Source organism: Sander lucioperca, chromosome 9 (assembly GCF_008315115.2).
Source record: "Sander lucioperca isolate FBNREF2018 chromosome 9, SLUC_FBN_1.2, whole genome shotgun sequence".
NCBI classification, from domain to species: domain Eukaryota; kingdom Metazoa; phylum Chordata; class Actinopteri; order Perciformes; family Percidae; genus Sander; species Sander lucioperca.
In genome coordinates this window covers 13,280,870-13,305,422 of record NC_050181.1, presented here as the reverse complement: position 1 = coordinate 13,305,422, position 24,553 = coordinate 13,280,870, and the positions used below count along the sequence as shown (strand labels likewise).

The following is a 24,553-nucleotide window of genomic DNA, read 5'->3' as shown; positions in this document are numbered from 1 at the left end:
TTAGCTGCATTGTGGTGTGGATAGCCTTCTCGCTACGCTTTTGTAAAACTAGACCAGTAGTTTTACGATGTGCCGATAGCACACTAAGCCACAGTGGCCATAGTCGTCTATTGTATGCTGAATGAGCCCTAATGCCTTGTGAGTATTATTTTGCACATATGTACAGTGTAATGCAATGGCTACAGATACAGAGCTAGGGAGCTGCAGAGGATTGTTGGCCTCCTAGTCTCTATCCACGACGTTCCACTTCCGGGATTGGTCTGTTGCTGCCAATGCAGCAACAGACCGGATGCCGGATGCACTCTTTTTGGCCGGATGTCCGTTACCTTCCGCTTTCTTTGTGTTGCCATTTTAAACTCTACTATCTGTCCAATTTGAGTTTTCTGTTGCACGACTAAAACAACCATTGAACGTACACATGTTCCACCAAAACAAGTTCCTTCCCGAGGCTATTTTGCAGCGGCACCGGGGCTCTGTCCAGCGCTTAGCGCCGCCCAAGACGACTGTGATTGGTTTAAAGATATGCCAATAAACCCAGCACGTTTTTCTCCCAACCCGGAATGCTGTGTGGAATAGCCAGACCTTCCTCAGCAGCGCTGTGGAGGAAGGTCTGGCAAAGAGAGACTATTGGCCTCCCAATATCTCTGCCTCTCCTGCATTGGTGGAGAACAATATTTTTGACAGATATTTAACATGTTCAAAGTGAAATTAATAATTAATACATGTTAGTGTTGACCTCATGGTGGCCAAAGAGAGGCTGTTGAAAAACAGCAATGCCTTTTGTGTCTAGGTAGCAATACTCACAATGGGGCACATTTCTAAAATGTTTGAAGAAAAAGCAAAAAATGTTTTGTTTGACAGTTGTCAAAATGCCATTTACAGTAAATGATGTGGCAAAAATAACCCAAGTAACTCAATAGAGTTAAATGGTTTGATGGTATGTGAAAATACTTTTAATTGCCTTTTGGATCTTTTTTTAAGGATCTTTTGGGGACACGTTTGCTTTTATTTTAATAACAGAGAGTGGATGGGTGACAGGCAACGAAGGGAAAAGGAGAAGGAATGAAATGCAACAAAGGTTGTCGGCCAAATTTGAAATAGGGGTCGATGCGATTACATGATCTTAAACACCTAGGCCAACTGTATATCATTTGCGTACTCATCTTGAGGCACCTGTTAATGTATGTAGTTAGCCCTCTGTGGACTGAGTAAACATGGTACAAGTTACGCATGAAGAGACTGCTGAATCAGCATCTGGCATTTCTGCAGCACACGAATTAGGGAAGCCAAAGAGGCTCAGTTTCACTGGGCCTGTCTTCATTGTGTTTGCCTGTCTGCTTGCTTGCATGTATCAGTGCACAGTCTCCTGATGGCCTTTTCACCAGCCACGTGGAAAAAATCTTAACCATTATACCGAACCTGGCACCTGCTGCTAGTGTATGCATGGATAAGTGCATATCTGCTCCTCCTCTACTCCCTCCATGCTAGTAAGACAATGATTCACACCCGACTCCTTTGTTTAAATTTGCAGGTGGAAAAAAACAACATGATAATAAGGGATGATTAACAAGAAGTGTCTACAGGAGATCAAATGATTCTCATCAAAGCCAACACAAGCCCCAACAGCTCTTCAGTGCCGTGTGTGTGTGTGTGTGTGTGTGTGTGTGTGTGTGTGCCCACTGAACTAAACTGGCTTGTTTTCTCTTGATCTGAGGAACCTCCTGTGCTACCACATTTGCTGTAGCCTCTATTTGACACAGCATGTGAGGATGGCAGAGTGTGAGATTGTGTTTTAAAGTGAATTTCCCTTGCCATGCAGAAGATGAAAATAATTCTTCAAGGCTCATTATGGTACACTAAAGAGAGAAAGGACACCGCCTTGTCAGAGGCAGATCTATCCTTAGTTATATAACGCACAAAATCAGGTGATTAAAGGTAGAGCGCAATTAAGATTATAACAGAGCTATTATAAATCCTCACAAAAATTGGAGTTGACATCATGTGGAAGGTGAGTGATTAAGGAGTGGGGTTCTTACATGCCAAGTGAATGAAACCTATTACTTTTGCCAACAATATTGGTCAATGAACAGAGGAAAGAGGATCTGTGTGTATATGTAAGTATTTGTGCATGTGGACATGGGCATGTATTACTTACAGGTCTGGTCTTGACCATCTCCTGAGGCTTGACATCCATCTTCATCATCACAGTCTGTGGTGCTGCTCTCCTCTGTTTCCCCACTGCCCAGTTCATCCCAGGCCTCCATCTGGCCCAGTTTTGGAAACCTCTCCTGGGTCTCCTGAACCACAAACACAGAAATACTGTGTAATTATACTGTATAATAGTTTATCACACACTGGTTTATGTAGAAAATCAATTCCACTATGTTTACAAGCTAACCTGATTTTCAACCTGGTACAACACTGGTCTTCAAGAACCCTTTGGTTATCATGTATGAGCTCAAGCTGCATCCACACTACTACGTTTTTAAACTGAAAGAATCTCTGTCCTCACAAGCGTTTTGGCACAGGAAAAGCTCCTACTACTGAGTCTGATTAAACATTGATGACTTCATATCATTTATCATCATTAATGTACATGACAAAGAAGATGATATCGTTTTAAAACTGTACTTTGCCTTAAAAATCATTAGTTTTCCTTGTAAGCGCAATTCTCGGCAGGGATGCAAAAATTTGGAACAACACCTGTAACTGCGCTGGACACAGTAATTGTCACAAATTACTCGAATTATAGCTTGCCTCCGCACATGTAAGCAGTAGTAGCATTATAAAATGCAGCATTTAACAGCACAACAGCTGCTTACATTGACAACAAGGCCCGAAACGCCTGTAATTAGTTATCCATGTTGAATTTACCGCTGGTAGTCGAGGTGACGTCTGTTTCCCTCTGAAAAAGGGTCACATGGCGTGACGAATCAGGGAAGGACACGTCGCAAGGGGACAGGTGTCTGCGTCATAGTTTCCAAATGTCTCCGTTTCTGCCTGTCCAGACTACAATGCAACCCCGGACATTTCAAACTAAACCGGGATCAGCAGCGTTTCCAAATGTCTCTGTTTTAGGGGCGAAGACGTTAGGATGTAGCCTAGGCCTTTACTCATATGTAACAGAGGCAACTAAAATGCTCATGTGAAATACTTTTGCAAAGCAAGTTATAGATGTTGTAACGACAGCAGGAGAGTGTTTCCCAATCATGTCTCCTGTGTCCCTCATCATGCTCTGACATTAAAATCACTGTAAATGTCAGCAAGAGCCCAACAGATTATACATAGCATCCACAAGAGCAGTGTGGGTGGTGTACAGTAAGGGCCATGGGTGGTAAGATGACACGTTGCATTTAATTACAACCAGCATTGATTGCAAGGTTGAGAAAGAGCCCCAAAACATATTTACGTTTTATATCTATTAACTATTAACTTTGGACAGCAACATGTATAAATGTTGGATAAAGCTCAATTTACTCTTCCATCCTGGGTTTCAGTTCTATATAATACTCTACTTGGTAAAGTTTACAAGAAACCAATAAATTACTATAACACTATTGATCTTTTAGGTGTGTGGTTTATTTGTATGGCAGTTAGAATGTCAAACATCTGCAGCATCGTCATGTGTATTTTCACTTCACTCCTGCATCTAACTGTAATCAACACCTGGACCTATAGTAACCATATCACGCCGTACTATGACTAGGGTTGGGTACCGAAAACGGAATTTGCGCTCTAATCCAGTTCGATTCCGGTTCCTACACAACCGGTAGGAATCGAACCGGATTAGAGCGCAAATTTCGGTTCCTCATTTCAGTTCCACTTAATGTGTCGACTGAAATATTTTCCCTCTGTCACTCCGAAACGGACGTAAAAATATCACACTTTCTCTGTAGTCCACCTTTAGCTAGGTACCGTAAATGTAGGCTACTTTTAAAATGCCATATTTTCCCTCTGGGCTCACCAAAACAGACGTAAAAGCATATTAACCATTCACTGCATGTGATCGCTAGTCAACATATTACATCTTTGATGTCATTTTTCAGTTTTTCAAGAATCAGTTTAGGAATCGGAATCGTTTTAAAAGTACCGGTTTGGCATCGGAATCGTAAAAATCCAAACGATACCCAACCCTAACTATGACACAGTTCTGCATGAAGACTTTCTCAGCCTTGAGCAGGAAACACTGCTCCTTATGATGTTCCTCCCTCTCAGCATGAGGTCAACTAATTAGACCACCTGCTGGTTCTTCCTGCTGTCCATATTCATCAAGGTGGTCTTTCTTCCATCAAACCATGTCTGACAGGAAGCTCTCCTGACACAACAACAAATGATCCTTTGGAGTATGAGGGTAAGAAAGTGGCGTGAATACCAGATTTGTAGAACATAGAGACACACATGTTCACTTGCTCATTTTGACCGTCCTTTAGGTTGTATATACGCATATCCATGCGCGCACACGCACACATGCACACACACGCGCGCGCGCGCGCACACACACACACACACACACACACACACACACACACACACACACACACACACACACACACACACACACACACACACAAACAAAATTAAACATTCATGAGAAAGCTGCCAAGATCAATCCTGGTGCACAGCTGACCTTCATTTGGAGGGAACAACCACTGAAGATATGTTGAAAGGAAGGTGGGCTTTGGGGTGTTGAGGGATGACTAATTTCCTTGCCACTGACACTACACTATGTCTGTCACTCAACACACCTGACAGAAACGGTGAACTTTATGCTGCATTCAGACCGGGAAACAGCAATCTGGCTATTTGTCGCAGGGTGGTGCGGCAGTGTGGGAGTGTCACTGAAACGGCCCATTTGTGTGACGTCCTGTTGTGCTCTTTAACCCCCCAATGTAGCACAAGTAGACTTTATATTTCACAGTTAATGTTTACCGTCAGATCGTTTATAGGTCTCAACGTTTCCGACCGCTCTTGAAGGCAGCTTCATTTCACGGAGAAAGAGAGAAAGAAAAGAGACTTCGTAGTTTTGCGAGCATCAGCTGTCACACAAACTTCTGGGCAGTTCAGTGCTTCAGTGTTTCGTTTTTTAAAACTTTCTTGTGGCAGTGATAGAGGCAGTGATCTTTCCTTTTTCCTGTTTACTGTACTGTACTCTCACATCGCCTCAAAACTGACTGACAAGTCTGATCGCGGGTTACATGATTGGCCACCGCAGCATGACGTGGGGCGTTTCTCCAAAAGTTGAGTTGGTCTCAACTTTTCGCCTGCTGTGTTTTTTTGCCTGTCCCCCCCCTGCGGCAAACCCTGCCGCAGCCTAAACGCACTACCCTCAGGGTTTCATTTTTGCCGCACCGCCTGACGGCCGATGCAGGCTGTGTGAATGCAGACTCCTCAAAAGAAACAGACAGGCTTAGGTACACTGTATACTGATTACTATATGTATACTGAAAATGCTAAACTAAATATAAGCTACAATCCTGAAACAAGACTAAGAGTCTACAACCATGTAGCACTTTGATCTTTGAGCTAAATGTTAACATCAGCATGCTAACATGCTCACTTTGACAATGCTAACAATGCTAACATGTTTAGCAGGTATAATGTTTACCCTGTTTACCATCTAGGTTTAGCGTCTTAGAATGCTAAAGTTAGCTAAATAGTGCTACAAACAGTGCAGCTGAGGCTGATGGGAATGTCATTTAGTTTCGCAAGTATTTGGTAATAAACCAAAGTATTGGACAATTCTGACCTGGTTTTACCTGCACTCACACATATTAGGAAGTTAAGAGGTACTGTCTGGACACCTTAAATATCTGTACTTCTATCTGTGTGTCTGATGCTCAGACAGTCAAGGCCTTGAACTGAAGTACAAATAATAAGGGAAATAATGAGGAATCCACTCAACCCTGATGTTGAAGTATAAATGTTTGATTGTCAGCAGTAATTCTATGGCAGCTCAACTGTTGTTAAATTCATCAGAAGAGCAATAATGAATAATATAGGTATTCTTTCTGTCATTCTTACCAGAGCAGTGATTCCCATTGTCTGCAAGGGGGAGCGGAAGAGGAGACCAGGCGGATCCTGACATTACAGGTACTTTTGATATTGTAACTCATTACATCGGTTGTGCATTCCATTTTTACTTAATGTGAATGCACCCCCTCTCACTCAGGCCTCAGTGAGTGAAATGAGTGCTACAGTGAAATGAGTCATGTACAACCATAATACAAGGCCGGGCTCCATGAAACTGGAGTGGGCCTTTTAGTGGAAGCAGCTAAAACATATCACTTATGCTCACCGCAAGTGAAAGCCATTGACAATAGCTGGATGGCTCAGTTTCATTGGATGTACAGTTAGGTACAAGAGTACATAGAAAAAATGTGAACAATATTACATGCTGGTTACAGTAGTGCATTTTATAGTTATGGATTGGCTGACATTGCAACCTGTTGACAGGTTTTTTGTGTGTCCTGTACTTCTTCTGCCTGTTTGGAGGCTGCACTGTGAAAATCCTATTTCCTACCTCAGCCGTTAACACTACTCTGTGGTACTGGTAGGTCTCATTACACTTCGAGGACACTATACTGTTGCTGTGAATTACAGGAACCTACAAAGCAGAAATCTACTGTGCCTTTAACCCTACAGGGAGAGATGTCTTTGTTCTCACACGACTCGGCCTTCTTCTCTCTCTGACATGTAAAACAATGCAGTCTATCACACGGCTGTTGCATTAGATCGAGCTTTGCTGTTCATGCTTTAAAATAAAAATAAACATAAGCTGTTTAAGGTTGATTAAAAGTGACAGTGGTATAGCTATTTTCATACATAAAACTGGTCTGAACTAAATGTTAGTTGAAAGGTGATCACGTTCCTTAAAATATGATGCACCCTGGTGAACTGTAATGTACCTGTCTAATCTACTTCCTCTAAAACGATTTTCGTTACATGTAAGTACAGTGTAGCTGAGAATATTGAGAATACTACTGGTTGACAAATGGCTTTTTCAGCCTCTTTTATGATTTGTTCTTGCTTAAACAGCAAGGATTACTTAGAAAAAATGTGAACAATATTACATGCTGGTTACAGTAGTGCATTTTATAGTTATGGATTGGCTGACATTGCAACCTGTTGACAGGTTTTTTTGTGTGTCCTGTACTTCTTCTGCTTGTTTGGAGGCTGCACTGTGAAAATCCTATTTCCTACCTCAGCCGTTAACACTACTGTGTGGTACTGGTAGGTCTCATTACACTGAGGACACTATTCTGTTGCTGTGAATTACAGGAAGAAATACAACGATTTGTGTGCAAAAGAGTAAGCTTGCAAGGGAAAGATAAGTGATAATGGAAGATAGACAGCAAGCAAAAGATGGAAAACATCTACCTTGGCTCTGGACAGTATCCATGACAAATCCATTAACCTTTTTTGATTATGTAAAGCAACTCAATAAACGCAATGCACATTCAATGAGTTTAGGAGGAAATGCTCTGCTGAACAGCACAATGTTGTATACCAACACCATCCAGATAACCATTTGGATATTAAGCTAATAACTGTGCAGTTCAGGGGATGTTTAACACAATGCTGCTTGGCCCAGCTGTCCTTAAAGCATGTTAATTAGAGAAGGAATCAATTAAGGCGTTGTTGCTGTGGAAACCACAATCGAGCCATTGTAGAATTGTTGGTTGACTGCTGTCCAATTCAGTTTGTGTTGACTGTCAGGACAACTGACGTTCAAAACAGCCAGGGGTTTCTGTTTCAAAAGTAAGGGAAGTTCATTGTGGTATTCCAACTGAACAAATCTAATTTGTCCCAGGATCTAAAGGAAGAGCAATACATAATATTCCAAAATGAGTTGAGTGCATTTGAATAGACTGTTGAGTGCATAACAATAAGCAGTGAATATTCTCTCTCTCCCTATCTGGTTTCTGATTGACTGTTGCTGCACTGAGGACCAGCTCTGGGTTTCAATGATTGTCTTAAGTAGTTTCTCAAATTGGCTTTTTTTTTTCTTCCAGTCTTTTTTAAAGTAGAAGCAAAACCCACATTATATGCTAAGCTGTGCAAGTTAATTTCAAATAATGATAATTAAAGTCTGAAAACAATATTTTCTAGCATCGGATGACTCATTGGACACATAGATGAACACAGTATGTTTAACATAACAAAGGATGGTCCATTTATGCCATCAAAGACTCGTCCTCCTGATCTGTCACACAGTACCATATGGAAAATGTGAGCAAGTGGGCAGAATATTTCAATAGCAGCAGCCTTTATGTAACCTACAAAGCAGAAATCTACTGTGCCTTTAACCCTTCAGGGAGAGATGTCTTTGTTCTCACACGACTCGGCCTTCTTCTCTCTCTGACATGTAAAACAATGCAGCCTATCACACGGCTGTTGCATTAGATCGAGCTTTGCTGTTCATACTTTAAAATAAAAATAAACATAAGCTGTTTAAGGTTGATTAAAAGTGACAGTGGTATAGCTGAAAGCTGATCACATGTTCCTTAAAATACGATGCACCCTGGTGAACTGTAATGTACCTGTCTAATCTACTTCCTCTAAAATGAATTTCGTCCTCCGATAGAACCTGTTGCTGTTACATGTAAGTATAGTGTAGCTGAGAATATTGAGAATGCTACTGGTTGACAAATGGCTTTTTCAGCCTCTTTTATGATTTGTTCTTGCTTAAACAGCACGTTTAAAGTGAAGCCATTTCTCTTCACTGCTGAGAGTCAGGCACAGAAATCTGACATTTTAGATAATTTGAACATTTCTTCATTTATAGATCATTATTTCAATGTTAATATTTGAAGGTGAAATGACAATGTTCATGAACGTCGTAGTACAAAGCACTTTTTTTTAATTAGATTTAGTATTTTAGGGTGGATTTTGCTTTCATAATAACTAACAATACGAGGACAGAATCAAGAAAAATGAATGGGGAGTATTGCAACTTTCGATCTACATCTAGCTGATTTGAAAAGGCACCTGTCAAGTAAAACAAACAGCTAGTGATGGATTGAGGAGAAAGAAAGACAGATAAGACACAAACAGAGAAAGGGGGGAAAGGAGAGGCAGAAGGGGTGAGAGATTTAGAGTAAACAACTAAAAAAGTAGTATATCCAGACAGGAAGACTGAGATTTTAGTTGTGCAAGCAGGTGAGGGGATGAAAAAAACAAGATGCCAGCCTTCATGCTTCAGGCTTGCCTTGAAATTACCCTGGCATCCAAAGACAAATCAGGTATTCCCATAAGGCTTTGAACAAAATCCCAAATCATGAAATATTTTCTAGTTCTTCTCTCATACTGCAAACTCATTGTCCTCTCTCTTTAGTTTCAAAAGCATTCCTCGGTCAGAGGATGATGGAGCAGTTTTGAGAGCATCAAGGGCTGAATTCCTGCATGTATTTGAGTGCATCTAAAATCTTTACTGCCAGGAATGACCAAACACCTTCTGAAGGTACTTGGAAGAACAAGGGCTAAAAAAGTGTGTGTGTGTGTGTGTGTGTGTGTGTGTGTGTGTGTGTGTGTGGCTTAACCAGGAAGCTACTGTGGATACACATTCCAGTTTTATGTGGAAACTGAACATCTGATTATGAAATTTATAAATGTGAAATGTGGTCACCAGGGATGGGATATATATACTGCAACTGTCACAGTCGTTGTGTAAGTGTGTAAGTGTGTGTGTGTGTGTGTGTGTGTGTGTGTGTGTGTTTCTGTGCACACATTTGTGCATGCGTATTATGTGGGATACTACTGTCAAAGTAGTGAATCGAAATCATAAGTCCTAACCTTTGTATGCCCACATTGAGACATGTGCTCTCTATCTTCCCTGACAATTTGAAACAGTATCACCTCATTGAGGGCAGTCGTGGTAAAACTGTGGACAGAGAAAAGGAGAGGGGAAGGAAAACCTGGAGGAGACTAAAGGAAAAAGTGACAGTGGTAATCGCTAACAGTCTGCAGAAGTCCTCCCAAATTTCTTAATTAAAATTCTCTCCATTCTCTCACATACATTACAGGCAAATAATGCTTTTATGTAAAAGCAAAAATCAGCTGAGAGTAAGCATTTACTGTATCTATGTGAATATAGGTCTGGCTTCAGCAATTCTCTTTGCATTTCAGATTGAAGTGTTTTTCCCAAATAGGAGCGTGGCAGGGAGAGAGGGAGAGAGAGGGAGAGAGAGAAAAAGAGAGAGAGAGAGAGAGAGAGAGAGAGAGAGAGAGAGAGAGAGAGAGAGAGAGGAAAAAGAAATACAGTAACAGACAAAGATGGAGACTTCCAGGAAGAGTGACCGACTGCAAACAAAAGTAACTGTAGCTAGCTGCCCTGCTCAGCCATTCATACTGTAGCAGCTGATTCTGGAACAGATATGACGAGTTTTTTGTGTAGATTAATAGTGCATGTTATGGCCAACAAGTTTCCAGGCAGTTCTTAAGTAACAGATATATGTTAACTGTCTGATCAAGCTACTTTTGGACTGGATACTAATGCTAGCGGTCAGAGTCTGGACTACAGGAAATGTCTGCATTGCCATCAACAAATGAACATGAAAGTGATTCAAAGGGGAATTTAAAATCAAAGGCGTGTTGTCCTTTTGCATGGTTTGAGATAAAGCCAATAAAAACCCTTTATCCAAAGCTGACAGCCAGATCTTTTGCCTTGTTGACTTTTAGATGTGAAAGGTTTAATTCTCAACAGATCACTGGTGGTCAGCGATCTGTTGACAAGGCAGGCACCTCACACTAAAACATACAGACTTAATGCAGTTATCCTCTCTAGACAAAATATTAGCTCAGTCAAAACAATCCATTTAAAAAACAAATCTATGAACATATGCGTGGACACACTCACTCTATGACCACATGCACCTCTGCCAAAGCTACACAAACCAAACTCCTGTCTCAAAAAGAGTTACTCATGATTTACTGATATATACAATGACATTTTCCAAGACCGCTTGAAGTAGAAATACACATTGGTCATTTAAGTTTGGTTGAAATTACAAAATGCAGGTTTGACATAATTTATAGGGGAAGTACAGAAAAGCAGTATTGAAAAGAACTGGCTGATTATTTGTTTAGGCAGAAATATACCTGGACAAAAGCTGAAAGATTTGTCTTGAACCAAGGAATGCAGGAAAACGTTGCCTCTACATCACAAATTTTTTTTTTCAAGTGGCCGCATGGTTGTGTTTTCTACAGCCAATGGCCTTACTTCCCACCAAATTTCATGAAATCTGTGTGAAATCTTAAAAATCTGCTTGTACTTTTGAAAATAAACAAGCACATTTACCCAAGAGGTCTGAGTAATACTGAGAATTCTTTTTAAACAATGGCAGAGCCACCCGCCCCTTCACTGCAAGCTAGTACAAGCAACAACAGTTAGTGACACTTTATTGGCCATAACCTCACATAACCCTCATGAGTCAATCACAACAACACGCTGTGGCGTTGGACCGTCACACCCTACTCCTGTCAGGCACTGATTGAGGCAGATTGTGTTTGTGTAATGTATATGTACGAGTGAATAAACTTTGGCTTTTGTCGGGCAAGTGATGGAGCTGTTGTTAAAAAATGTATGACAGTTTGAGTGACATCAGCAGTTTTCTAAGAGCATGTCCCAACAGCTACCAGGCTACTGAAACCTCTGTTGTGTGAGATGTGAGGGTCAACAGACAGTGAAGGCTTCTGCTGCTGCCATGTTGCTTGGAAGCAAAAGTCTAACAGACTTCAAACTAGGCTACATAAGTCCTTACACGGCAGCAGCACAAAAGGTTCGAAGAGCTTCCGTGATATGGTACCACTCTAGGTCACTCCCCATGAACGTCCATCATTATGGTTATCATCAACCCACGTGCTGCATTAATCATACAACACAGAGAACAAGAAGAATATGAAAGTTACGTACTTTTCCTTGGACTATCTAATTATCCAGAACTGGACTTTTCCCAAAAAAACTAAAACAAAAACGACTTTCAGATTAAATGTTGAGTGATACAGTACATTACTGATCTTAAAATTGCAAGATCAGTCTTTATATGCAACTGTACTATTCACTTTTTATAAAGGGTACGGTTAGGGATTCCCAGTGTGTAAAATGTTTATGTTTGTTATGTTTATTAAAAATAAATGTATTACAACATACACAAACTAAAAAAATGCACTCAGTAGAGTGCAGATCTCTGCCAGGTGTGTCTCTCTTTCCCTACCCAAATCAGGAAAAGTTGAATACATTAAGGCCAAGAAATACCACCGCAGAATGGTGCGTGTCCAAACTGCACGTACACCACACCACCACATCGGCGGAGGTGGCTAGGCGCCACTGTCATATTTCCAGCCTCCCATAACAGCTCTACAGTCAAGATGGTGGCGACAATTAAAACATGAATTTATTCATCTTGTATCGTGCCTAACTTTAGTTGATCATAACATATTGGGTATGGTAAAATGTGGTCTGCAACAGACTAGGTAAGGCTTGTTTTTGGCCTAGCCTAGATTGCAGGAAATGCCTTTTGCTACTGAAACAGTCAATGACGGTATACAACAGAGACATCAATAAAATAGGTTTTACAAAAATTGTGAATCACCACGAGAGGCCCTTGAACATACAGTCATAAATGTGCACAAAAAATTAGTTGCGGACAGACAAACACAAACACAGACAGAGAGATGCACGCACACACGCGCACGACCAAATGCATGATCCCAGGGCTTACGCCTGGCTAATAAAAAAAGTTATGAAAGTTATAAAAAGTTGATAGTTCCTTACTTGTGGAATAAAAAGAAATGTAAGCCCTAATTGAGAACATCTTTGTAGCCCATCATCCCAAATGGAATATTTTACTTTATTGAAGAAAAAAACTAAAACCCCCTTCTTCCTTCAATAATGTTTACTAAATATCTGAAGACACGTGAGCCTTTGGAACATGGTGTTTTACTTTACTTTAACAAATGCACACCATATCAGATTGAAAAAGGGGATTTGCACAACTATGTGCCAATAACAGAAACAGGTCACATATTTTCTCCACATGACAAGAATCACTGTCTGTATGAAACTGAAACCCACGGGGAGAGTGAATATGACCCAATGTGGAAAAACAGTCGCAGTTCACTGGATTTTTATGAGCTTTGCATCTAATTATGATGGTACAAAAAAAATGGTATGCTTAAGTTCCAGTCTGGGTTCATGAAGGTTGGTTGCCAAGCTGACAGACAGCCGTGGGCAGTGAGACTTGTTGCTGTATCGTTGCCACAGCAGCAGCAGCAAAGAGCAGCAGAGCTCCTGTGAAGGCCAACTCCATCATCTTCTTCAAGTGGAAAGAATCTCTCCCCTCCCTGTGACAGGCTGCCAGCTCAACCCCAACTTTTTCTTCATCCCTGGACTCCACTAACTCTTTAAAGCACAAACGCTTTCTGACTGCCACAGACATTGCTAAAGCATACAGTAAAAGAGACATATACTGTGAAGGCATATTGAAGTCACAAAACCAACTGGGGGTTTCTCATATGACTATATCTATATGCTTTTTAGGAGTTAACATAAAACATTGTATTTAGTTTTTGTTTAAGGTCTTCTAAAGAGAACGCACAAACTGTCCTCACTAACAAGAGAGTCCCTGCAGTAGCTGATAGATCTGAGGATTGACTAGATCCACAGAGGGGATATGCTGAGTGTGTGTTAAACACAAGTAAGGCTTCTCTGATGGGGAACCTGACCGGGCCACTGGCCAAGCCAGACAGCAAAGCAGTAGTTTATCCCATCAATCACGCATACAACTGGCCTCTCTGTACTGGATTTTTATGCTGGAATCTTTCCAACACTCCATCGACCACAGCTTTCACCATTTCTGAGTAAAAGGGCACTTAGGAGAGTGCAGACCTCCGCCAACCCCAATAGTCCAGTCTTCTATGTTATTCAAATCTGCAAGCGCAACCACCATATATGTCTGGAAAACTATTTGAATTATGTCATCATCTTAGCTGTGCATTTATTATGTACTTCTAAATTGGAAATAATGATGAAACGGAAATAACATCAGGAACATGGCAGCTTGTTGTTACAAAAACTGTATGTTCACAAGGAAGACATTTTTCTTACCTACATAGGGAAATAATTCATGAAACCACTGTCCCTGAGTGCTCCATAGCAACTGCTTTCTGTATGAAGTCTGAGCAACTACATGTGTAGGCTACCCCAGAGGATTACTGGTACCCGTGAATGTGGGTTGTTGATATGGAGTCATCATATTTCTACAATTGGGTATGTTTTGTCACTATTAAAATGTATGACCATCTACTGGATTTTACGATGTATGGCATTTATCTCACAATATTAACAAAAGTGAAACAATTTTATGTATCCGCCTTGTGATTCGGATCCGCTCCAAAATTGAATGTTTTTTTTTTTTTGGCCCAAGCTACACCCCTCCACCAAGTTTCATGAAAACAGAGCTGTCGGGTAATTTTTCCATAATCTTTGGAGGAGGTAATGATACTTTCTGTGTTTGTGTGTATGTGTGTGTGTGTGTGTGTAAATAAAGACGAGAATAAAGTGTGAGAATAAGTGTCTGGGTGTATTTCTCCTGCACTGCGTGTTGCCACTGATTTTGCATTTAACCAAAGTGCAAATTGACAAATGATCTGGCCTTAGTACTCACATGGAAACAGATAGACCATTGTGAAAAAGATCCCCACCCAAAAACAGCTGGACTGATGGCCGGGAATCAAAAATCCACTTTGAAACATTTATTGTCCACATTAGCAATATTTACAGGCAGAGAGAGAGAGAGAGAGAGAGAGAGAGAGAGAGAGAGGATAGTCAGAGGAGATACATTTTATAGGAGGTCAAGAGATCAGGCTTGTCCTGTGTGTGTGTGTGTGTGTTAGCGTGTTATTTCCAGCTTTTATGTATTGTATGTCTATGTGCATGAAGATGTGTTGAACGCAAATGTGCAACTGATTCCTCTGTCCTATTGCACCTTTCTAACCTGTCTACCACACACACCCACACCCACACACACACCCACACACACACACACACACACACACACACACACACACACACACACACACATTTTGTATGCAGCTCTGATGCAGCTCTATGCAGCTCTGAGTCAGAGTCTGTGATACATTAGCAGCAGTTTCCCAATCCTCTTACTGCCACAGTGCTCTGCCTCTAACTACTCTCCAGTAGGTAAAAATATAAACGTCTTAACCTCACTAACGCCAGAAATGGAAGTTATTATAATCTGGAAAAGCTCAGATTAGGGACTCCTTGAAATACCTGCAATACCTTTAAAGTCAAACAATTTAAAATCAGTCCAGTGTGTTTTTAAAAAAATGAATTAGAAAAGAATATGAGTGAATATCAACCAAAACTAGCTCCAAGGATGATAGGACAAACATACAGAGATGCCCTATTTTACTTCTAACACTTACATACAATTCAAGCCTTAACCCCAAATAAGTCATTTGTATCAGTCTTCACTACTTGTGTCCAACATGTCCAACATCTGTAACTCAAAGTGGTTTTGCAAAAGTATGTGGAGGAACACACACACACACACACACACACACACACACACACACACACACACACACACACACACACACACACACTAAGAACTAAAATTAACAACATTAGTTTGATTAGTCCATGGAAGACATCTCAGCAAATGCATTATTTAACAATGTTTCTTTTTGTTAAGCTTTTTCTTACAGTCAAGGTCAGTTTTTTTATACTCAGTGTGGGGTTGCCAGACTTTGAAAGTATCCTGCCTTTTAATAACAACAGATCAGATGTTTTAAGAAATACATTTATTTAAAGATGTAATCAGTTATACTTCTCCGACTCTTTCCACTAACTTGCCCTGACATACTGTATCAGCACGGGCTTGCAGGTGTTCCTGATCAGAGCCAAGAACTTTAATGGCTACTGATATTTCAAGTGTTCTAAATAGACAGAGCCGGGCCAGCTTTGTATATTTGCTAGGAGTTCTCCATACTCCCAGTCCCCCCCGAACTACCTACTGTGTGCAGTGCACTTTCATTTCTTAAAAATCAGAGAGAAGAGCGGTGTCGCATGTTAACGCGGACTTTACGTTAAGGACTCTGAAAAACTTTGATGCCTTAAAACATTGACTTTCCTGCCTCCCTCTTTTATTCTACAACTTTAACAATTTTTCTGGTTCACTAAGCCAAAAACTATTCCTCTTACCTATCCACACAGGTTCCACGTAGAAATTGCTGTTCATTATTGCTCTATTATTGATTTGTCAATATCGTTTAAGGTTATATTACAGACTTATATTACAGGTTATGGAGCTCATGTTCACAGTCACAAAGCTAAGTCAGTGCCAAGTTATGGAGTCTGCACAAACACATGTAAACTGTATGGATCAACAAAGCTTAATACCTGTAGACTACTCCCTCCTGATTGAAATGCAATTACTCTTTCTAGGAAAGTTTGCAATTTGGAGAGGGATCCAGATGGGCTTGCCAAAATCAATCTGAATAGGACCTTATTTTGTGAACTGACTCACCCACCTGGAAGATTCTGATACATTGGCCCTGTCTCCGAACATCTGTTAAGGGCTTTGTAGCAAGGATAAAAAGAGACAAGTGGCCACCTTGTTTGCTCGGAAAAGTAGACAAAAAGACAGGTGACATCATTATGCTGATATTTGTCTTGAGGGTTTTATTAAAGCATTCTGGACAGGACTGTGATTTCCTCCCGTTTAATAAGGTCAAACTGACAATTATTTATATCATATTTATAATATCTGACTAAGGACCATAGGGTGACCATATGTCCCGAAAAATTTTGAACAGTCCCAAATTATCAGCAGTTGTCCCGAATCCTGAATGCTGTCCTGTTTGTCCCGTCAATTAGACTAAACCTGAGTTTTGATTAGTTATAGCCTACTAAAACATGAAATACTGATCATTGTGAAACTACAATTTTGGTGTTACCCACATACGAGCACTGTAATGTCCGTAACCTACATGAATTATGGTTGTTGGAGATTTTTTTAAAGCTGTGTACAGTAGTGCCGGAAATTGATATACAACTACGCAGAGTGACTACGCATATGCCGTTGTTGAATTAAAACATTTACGGAGGGAAATTAAACCATTCAACGTTGACATGGAGCCCGGTATCCCGGGACCTGGGGAACATCCAGCCAAAAAGCGAAAATGTTACTGCAGGTACCGGGAGGAGTGGGGAGGGAAATACCTGTGGATCATTGCTTCCTTACGAGATCCAAATAAAGTGTTTTGCAATGCTTGAAGGAAAGAATTTGGCATTTTGCACTGAGGAGACGCAGACATCACACTGTTGTATACAACACAGTCATTGTGTTTATTTTCCCTAATTACAGACAGACAGCTTCATGATCTTGAACAAAAATAAGACATTTTAGTGTTGAGTTTTGCGTTTTTTTACTGTTACTGTGACAATGAATGTAATGCAATGTACCAGAGGCCACGCCCACCGTGGCCACGTGACCCCACCAACCCTGCAACTTCACTGTCCCGAATTTCAGCCATTCTCATTTTAACGAGTCAGTTAAAAAAAGTAGTTGAGGTAGAAAGACATTTGGAGATGCTATGATACAACAAAAATAAGAAGTGGGCCTTTAAGTCTGTCACAGGCCTTTTGTGCCTGAAATGGTATTATGCCGCTTTCTATTTACCTTGGAAGATGGAAGCCAGAACTAGGAATGACATCACACCTGAGTTCCAGTACAACAACTCAGAATTAACCATTATTTCACAGTGGGTTAGCACAGTGCCAGGTTAGCGATTGTTAGCAATACCAGTCGATAAAAACGCATTATTCTCTATTTTGTGCATACAAACACCATAACAACATGTCCACAGATAGAGGATGGACAGCACTGTGTGTACGACTGGTTTAACAAGACATAAATAAGACAGAAGTGCTAATAAACAGTATATTACTACATATTTTACTACTGTTGATGCACGGAGCAGCCATGTTGGATTTTGAGGTCGGTTTTGTTTGGGGTTGGTGAGGTTCTCTGACTTTCCGAGTCAGAAATCCAACAGTTGATATTTCCGACTGGGCACTTGTAAATTCCGACTTCCCTGCTCAAATGGAACGCATAATTACCCTCGCTGAGCAAATTCAAATTGTGCTCTCGTGAGAACTCTGGATTTCCAGGGTACCCTATTACAGCAGTTGGCAGAGGATTTCGATATGAAAACAGTTTGGATAGTAACCAGGGTGAGTAGCAGTCACAGGTGAGTAAATTCAGGTAAATTCAGAAATGAACTAGATTTTATCTACAGGTTAATATATATATATATATATATATATATATATATATATATATATATATATATATATATATATATATATATATATATATATTGCAACTATATAAAGCTGTCTGTGTGCATTAGAGCTTAGATTGGCCCAAAAAATCAAGCCCGAACCTGCCCGAGCCCGATCACGTTGTGTCCGAGCCCGGCCCGGCCCGACACATTAACTGTAATTATGAGCCCGAGCCTGATTTAAACCCGACAATTTTTTAATACGTGGGCCGTTATAACTGACGTTCTCAACTACAATTCAGAGTTGTTTGAACTGCAGAAATCTGTTTAGAATAATACAACAAGGATGAAGCATGTAAACTGCTGTTTGTTTAGAATGGAACGGATCGCAAGTGGATCCGAATGAAGAAACGTAAAAAAAAGAAACAATGATGAACAACATATTGTTGTCACTGCCCACGACTTGTTTAAACTGCTTCCATACCTCTGACTTTCCTCCACACTTGCTCAAAGGTAATTCTCCTGTTTTTCTTTTTTTCTTTACATCTTCAAGCTCCCGGTGTGATGCATGCGAGAGGAGGAGACTCCGCGCATGACACGTGCTGCATTTTGTAACTGCAGCCTAACTTTTGTACACATTTGTTACTTTTATATAGCCTATATATATATTTATAATATTTCTGATTATGGCATAGCTATCTCCCCACCCAAATAGGATAATAAGGTAATGGATAAAAAAAAAAAAAATTGCTTGATCAAGGGTCTGGCCCGGCCCGAGGATGTGGCGGAAAATAACGGCCCGAGCCCGACCCGAGGTCCGGTCGGGCTCGGGTCGGGCTCGGGCTTGGGCCGAGAATCTAAACTCTACTGTGCATGCAGGCGTGAGCACACACGTGATAAAATATATTTCTGCACTGTGGATGTTTAATTGTTCTTATGTACCTTGGAAAGCCTGCCACATTATGCAGTTGAACACTCTGTAATCCCTTTCTCTTATCTGGCACAAATTCAAGGTAGGCCTTTTCAACCCTGTAAAGGTCAACAGGACACCCGCTCAACTCCGCATAGTTATCATGACAACAGGGCACTTGGCAGCCACCATGCACAATTGGATGTTGTGGTCGGACAGAAATTATCGTAAGCTGTCAGTGGCAGACAGGTAGACAGGCTGGCTGGGAGATATATGTGTGATATTGTACAAGGCAGATGTGAAAGAAGAAGGTAAATAAATGTATGGATGTGAGAGTAAGAAAAAAAAATGAGCTCGAGGGAAGAGGATGTGTGGAAGAAGAGCAAAACAGAAATGCATAACAGAGAGAAAGACAATTTAGAAAAATGACAAACAAGTTTTCTAGGTGTATTAGAAACTTCAGCGATCAAATAGCTAGCGAAAGGGTAAAAACAGGGGGAAAAAAGAGGGATATAGAGGTTGAAAGTGAGAGATGGCTGGTGTGCTATCTGTGGGCATAAGTCTCAGGGCAACAAAAGGGCAGGCAGGCGAAGGGGAACCAAATCCTGGTCCGTTTGTCTCCTCAAATGGCCTCTAGGGACTGTGTGAAATGGCCCTTTTCTTCTTGGTCCTATTCAGCCCTAAACCCCATCTACATGACAAACAGTGTCACTTTGAAGCTGCTTGTGTCATCTCTGCCTATCTGTCACTCACTCCTGACCTTTTGCTCCCGCCTCTCATCTTTCTTCTTTTTTCTTTCCACAGTAATTCACTTTTTTGTTGTCACCGTCTCCCTTTCACACTCTGTCCTTTCCATTTATCTTTGATATCTGCCTCTGCGCTCAAAACAAGTCTTTGGATCTGAGAAAAATGGCAAGGACGTTTTAGCACTTCTGGCTATGTGGTATATTGTTTGAGGCGTACTAATTAAACAAAAGCCCTATCAATTAAGACATCAGTGTTGTTGGTTACATAACACTTTGGTTGATAACTTTTGACCTGCTTTACTTTGGTGACATATTTAATACTGGAAACAATTGTTCTTATACAAATACAGGCAAAAACATTAGTGAACGCTCAGATATTATGTGACAGATGGGTGAACAAGCATATATATATATATGTATATATGTATGTATGTGTTTATGTGTACAAAAGTACATATTTAACTCTATTAGTGATGAGTGATGTCCCCACACTGAGCAATGATCATCCTACCTGGTTGAAGCGCTCCAACCTCTCCTTGACCTCAGCCAGTGTAGGGTTCGGGCTGCGAACTTTGACTGCTGGGTTTTGCCTCTGGGCGTGCAGACCATTTCCTACAACTCTGCCAGTATAGCTGTGAGAAAGAAAAAAAGGTAAGGTCAGATATTTAGAGAAAGAAATGGGAAATATAGTTGTCAAATAGCTGCAAATATCCAGTTAGTTGTAATAAGACTGACAAGATGTGTTTGATTTACAAAACACAAGCCATGTTCTGGTGTTATCTTGGTTTATTCTGCTTGTTAATGTGCAGTACTGTATGTGTTTGTTATTCAGGGATTCTTTATTGCATGTAACAATGTGTAATTATTCTATACCCAGGAACACAGTGGGATTACGTCTTGGACTTTACTGAGTTATGCTTGAAAAATAAGCTTTTGCTTTTACTGTCAATTTAACTAAACACCAAACCGATGTTTCTGTTTGGGTTTTAGTTTAGTTTATCATGTAGTCCATCAATGTCTGCATTTCGAAGTCTGCCAACTGTGCCGCAGCATTTTGTCAACAAACTAAAAACCATTTCGGCCTCATTTGTCAAAGACAAAACACAGAGCACGTTGCACGGAAAACATTAAAAGCTCCATTATGCAATCATTTTTGCATCAAATGTGGTCAAAACATCACTTAAAGTAGCTTTTATGTTCTTCTGTGATTAAAAATATTTTAAATGAAAATATGACTGAGCACAACCTTGTAAAAATTCAATTGAGAGGCATGGTGAGCTGGACCCTTTAATCCCTGGCATGCTCCGTGGGCCTGCAGCTGGGGGGGGATTATAGCTGTTGATTTTGTCAGAGCTGTTGTTGAGCTGATGTCAGGGAGGCTAACATTTCTAGCAGCTGCCTGATATAGAGGGGAAGTGTTTTATTTTAGTATAACAGACAGTGTTGGGCAAGTTACTTCCAAAATGTAATACATTATAGATTACTAGTTACTGTCATTTGAGAGTAATTAGTTATATTACAATATTACTGTCTCTGAATTGTAATGCGTTACACTACTTTTGCATTACTTTTGAGTTACTTTCACCAAAATAACAGGGGAAGTTTGATTTGGCAGCTAGCTTGTGAATTTCACCACCGGATCAATAAAGTCTCGTCTTTATCCACTTTAATACATCATAGATTATTCATATTTTGTATAATTAATATAAATATGCAAAGTAACTAAAGCTATACAAAATAGATAAGTAAAACATATAATAGGCAAGTAGGAGAAAATGAAAATACTCAAAAGTATGACATTGTTGTAAAATGTTTGCTTATAGCACTTCAATAAGAAATTCATGTTTAGGTTAAAACACTCTAAAGGAAATGTTCAATTATAGTGTGATTAAAACTCACTATTAACATTATTTACAGTACTTGATTTACAGCTGATTTGTGAAAAGGTAGCCTACACAACCTTATTTAACAGTAATTTAGTTTTACTGCGAAGCGTCACAGGAAGTGCTTTTATTTTGAAGTAAGCTACACGGAAGTTGTCTGTTGTGTAGCCTACTCTTGCTAGCTTACTGAGAAGCAACATGTCTGTCAGGCTGAAGTTGTTCACTTTCTTGTTTGTAAAACTGCAACATATTGAACAGTAAATGGTCACAGTAAAAGACAAGCGTTTTTGGTCGTCATTCGAAGCCATTCCACTACAGGCATAGTTACTCTCCACGGCTGATAAAATGCAATGATATTTACGTGTAGCAAGCCTCAACATTAATTCCCGACATGTTTATATCTGTCAGCCGCTGACGTACCGTCACCTGTTGGGACATACATGCGTTCTCTTAATACATCCATGCATACATGCTGTCCGTACAGTCTCTGGTTCTGACCACGGGAACAGAAACAGGACAGCTCACTTCAACGCAGCGTAATAACTCCTGAAAATAATATCCATCTCGCAAATGTATTTGTCTCTGCAGTCATCTCAACCATTGAATACAGCGACAGGAAAATAATACGGCTTTTTTTTTTTTTCCTGTGAAGAAATGTGTCGCGGTGTTGGTGAATTCTTAAAAAAACCAATGCACCACTAAATGTTGCGTTAAAATGCGTTGTAACTCGCGTTACTGAGATTGTAACGAGTATAATATTACCGAAATTTAATTAGTAATGCGTTATATTACTGCGTTACAGCAAAAAGGAATACATTACTGTAATTGCGTTACTCCCAACACTGGTAATAGACACAAACATTGTTTTGGCTGAAATAACAGTGTATCGTGATACATCAAAGTACAGTTAAGGCCCCCTGTAAAAATTGATTTAAACATTTTATAGTTTTAACGGTTAAAAATGTTTGAAAAACATGAATGACCATGGATTACATTGTTGTTTATTGTTTTAAACAGGCAATTGAGGATACAGTACAGGCAGTTATACCCCTGTGTTTAGCAAAGCAAGCTTGCACTGGAGGGTTGTGTTTGAAGTCCAGCTTAGAAAATCAGTACAGGAGTAACACACACACACACACACACACACACACACACACACACACACACACACACACACACACACACACACACACACACACACAGTCAATCCGAACATACTGACAGTAAAAAACACTAGCATCAAACACCAATACAGAACATACATACTTTTCATTTTTACAGTTTGAATAATTTAAGTGACTTTACACAAACAATATTTTCTTCAAGAAAAGAGTGAAATTATTCTTTCCTTTTTATTTTATACCAGCTTTGAGGCAAACAAGAAATAATGAAAATCCTCAGTTTGCTTACCTACAGTATATATTTTTTGATTTTGTCTGTAGTAATTTATGTAATTACTGGACTTTTTACAAACTAAAGGTACGTAATAGTCCAGACGTTTTTTATCAACAAATTGGATGTCTTCTCTTACCATGGACCTAGCCTGGCTCCGCCCTCCTACGTACTTCCTCTCAATTTTCATTTTCCTTCAGTACATCGTCTGAGTTTGCGGTATATTCATGGGTTTTCTCCGGCAAAATCTTTACCGGTTCAATCAGCGAACAGAGGGAATGGCTGAGGTATAACGATGACGTTGAGGTCGTGCGCTAATTTGAGTTGTAGTTCCATATTGGCGGCGGAGAAAGATGTGAGCGAAGCCATTCGGTCCATTGTGACAACGCTGCCGAATATCCAGAAGGTAAAGCCCGAGCAAGAACAATCTTTGCTGGATTTTGTTGGTGGCCATGATGTTGTGACCCTCCTCCCCACAGGGTTCGGGAAAAGTTTGATTTTCCAGCTCGCTCCGTTAGTGGTGAAGGAGTTGGCTAAGGCGAACGCTAGCGATGCTAAGCTGACGTCACGACCAAACGTTAGCGATTGGTTATGGCAGATCCAGAGGGGCTCTGGGCAGATCCAATAGTTTTACAGTAAAGAAAGGATACAGATTAATTGGTCAATAACTAATTTGTTTATAACCTACAAGCAAATTGACTAATTATACCAACCAGTATGTTTACAACGCGTTACTAGTAGAATAGTGGTTAGTGAGTAAAAACAGAGAAGCTACTTACTCCTGATTTTAGGGAAATGATAAGACAACAGCCTGTCACAGAGAAGTGCTGACACACTATAGGCTTTAGAAGTTCATCAACTTTTTATCAATAAAGTGAAAGTACATTAATATTACAGAAAGGCTGTAAATATTAGAACATACTGACCTTCAAACTCTTTTTCACACTAAGCCTGCTATAGACATCTACAGTACACAGACATTGACTCATCCCCCTCCTACTTCAGGCTCATCCCAAATATCGAGACTCCCTGAGGTTAAACAACAAACTAATTTGTATCCGTGATCATATCCTTTTGGTTACTGCCTAAAGCTCCTAAAGGTCCCATATTGTAAAAAGTGCAATTTCTGTCTTTGAAATGTTCAACCCACAGAGAAATACACACAGCCCATATTCAGAAACTGTGCCTTTAAACGAACCGTCAAGACTTAGGTACGGTTGTGATGTCATAACTTTTCAATAAATATATAAGAAGTGTCGCTACAGTGCCGTTACAGTAATTCCCCAGCTGCAATGACAATGCAGAGACGCAGAGAG

At 40.2% G+C, this 24,553-nt stretch overlaps 1 protein-coding gene across 3 annotated transcripts in view; it reads right to left on the bottom strand.

Moving 5' to 3' along the window:
* gpc5c (glypican 5c) overlaps positions 1-24,553 on the bottom strand; it is a 126,971-nt gene that overhangs the window by 20,497 nt on the left and 81,921 nt on the right. For all 3 annotated transcript variants that reach the window (XM_031281127.2, XM_031281125.2, XM_031281126.2), the window contains 2 exons: positions 20,474-20,594; positions 2,156-2,297 (listed from right to left, as the gene is read on the bottom strand). In XM_031281127.2, coding sequence (XP_031136987.1) covers positions 2,156-2,297; positions 20,474-20,594 — 263 coding nt within the window. The remainder of the gene's footprint in view (positions 1-2,155; positions 2,298-20,473; positions 20,595-24,553) is intronic.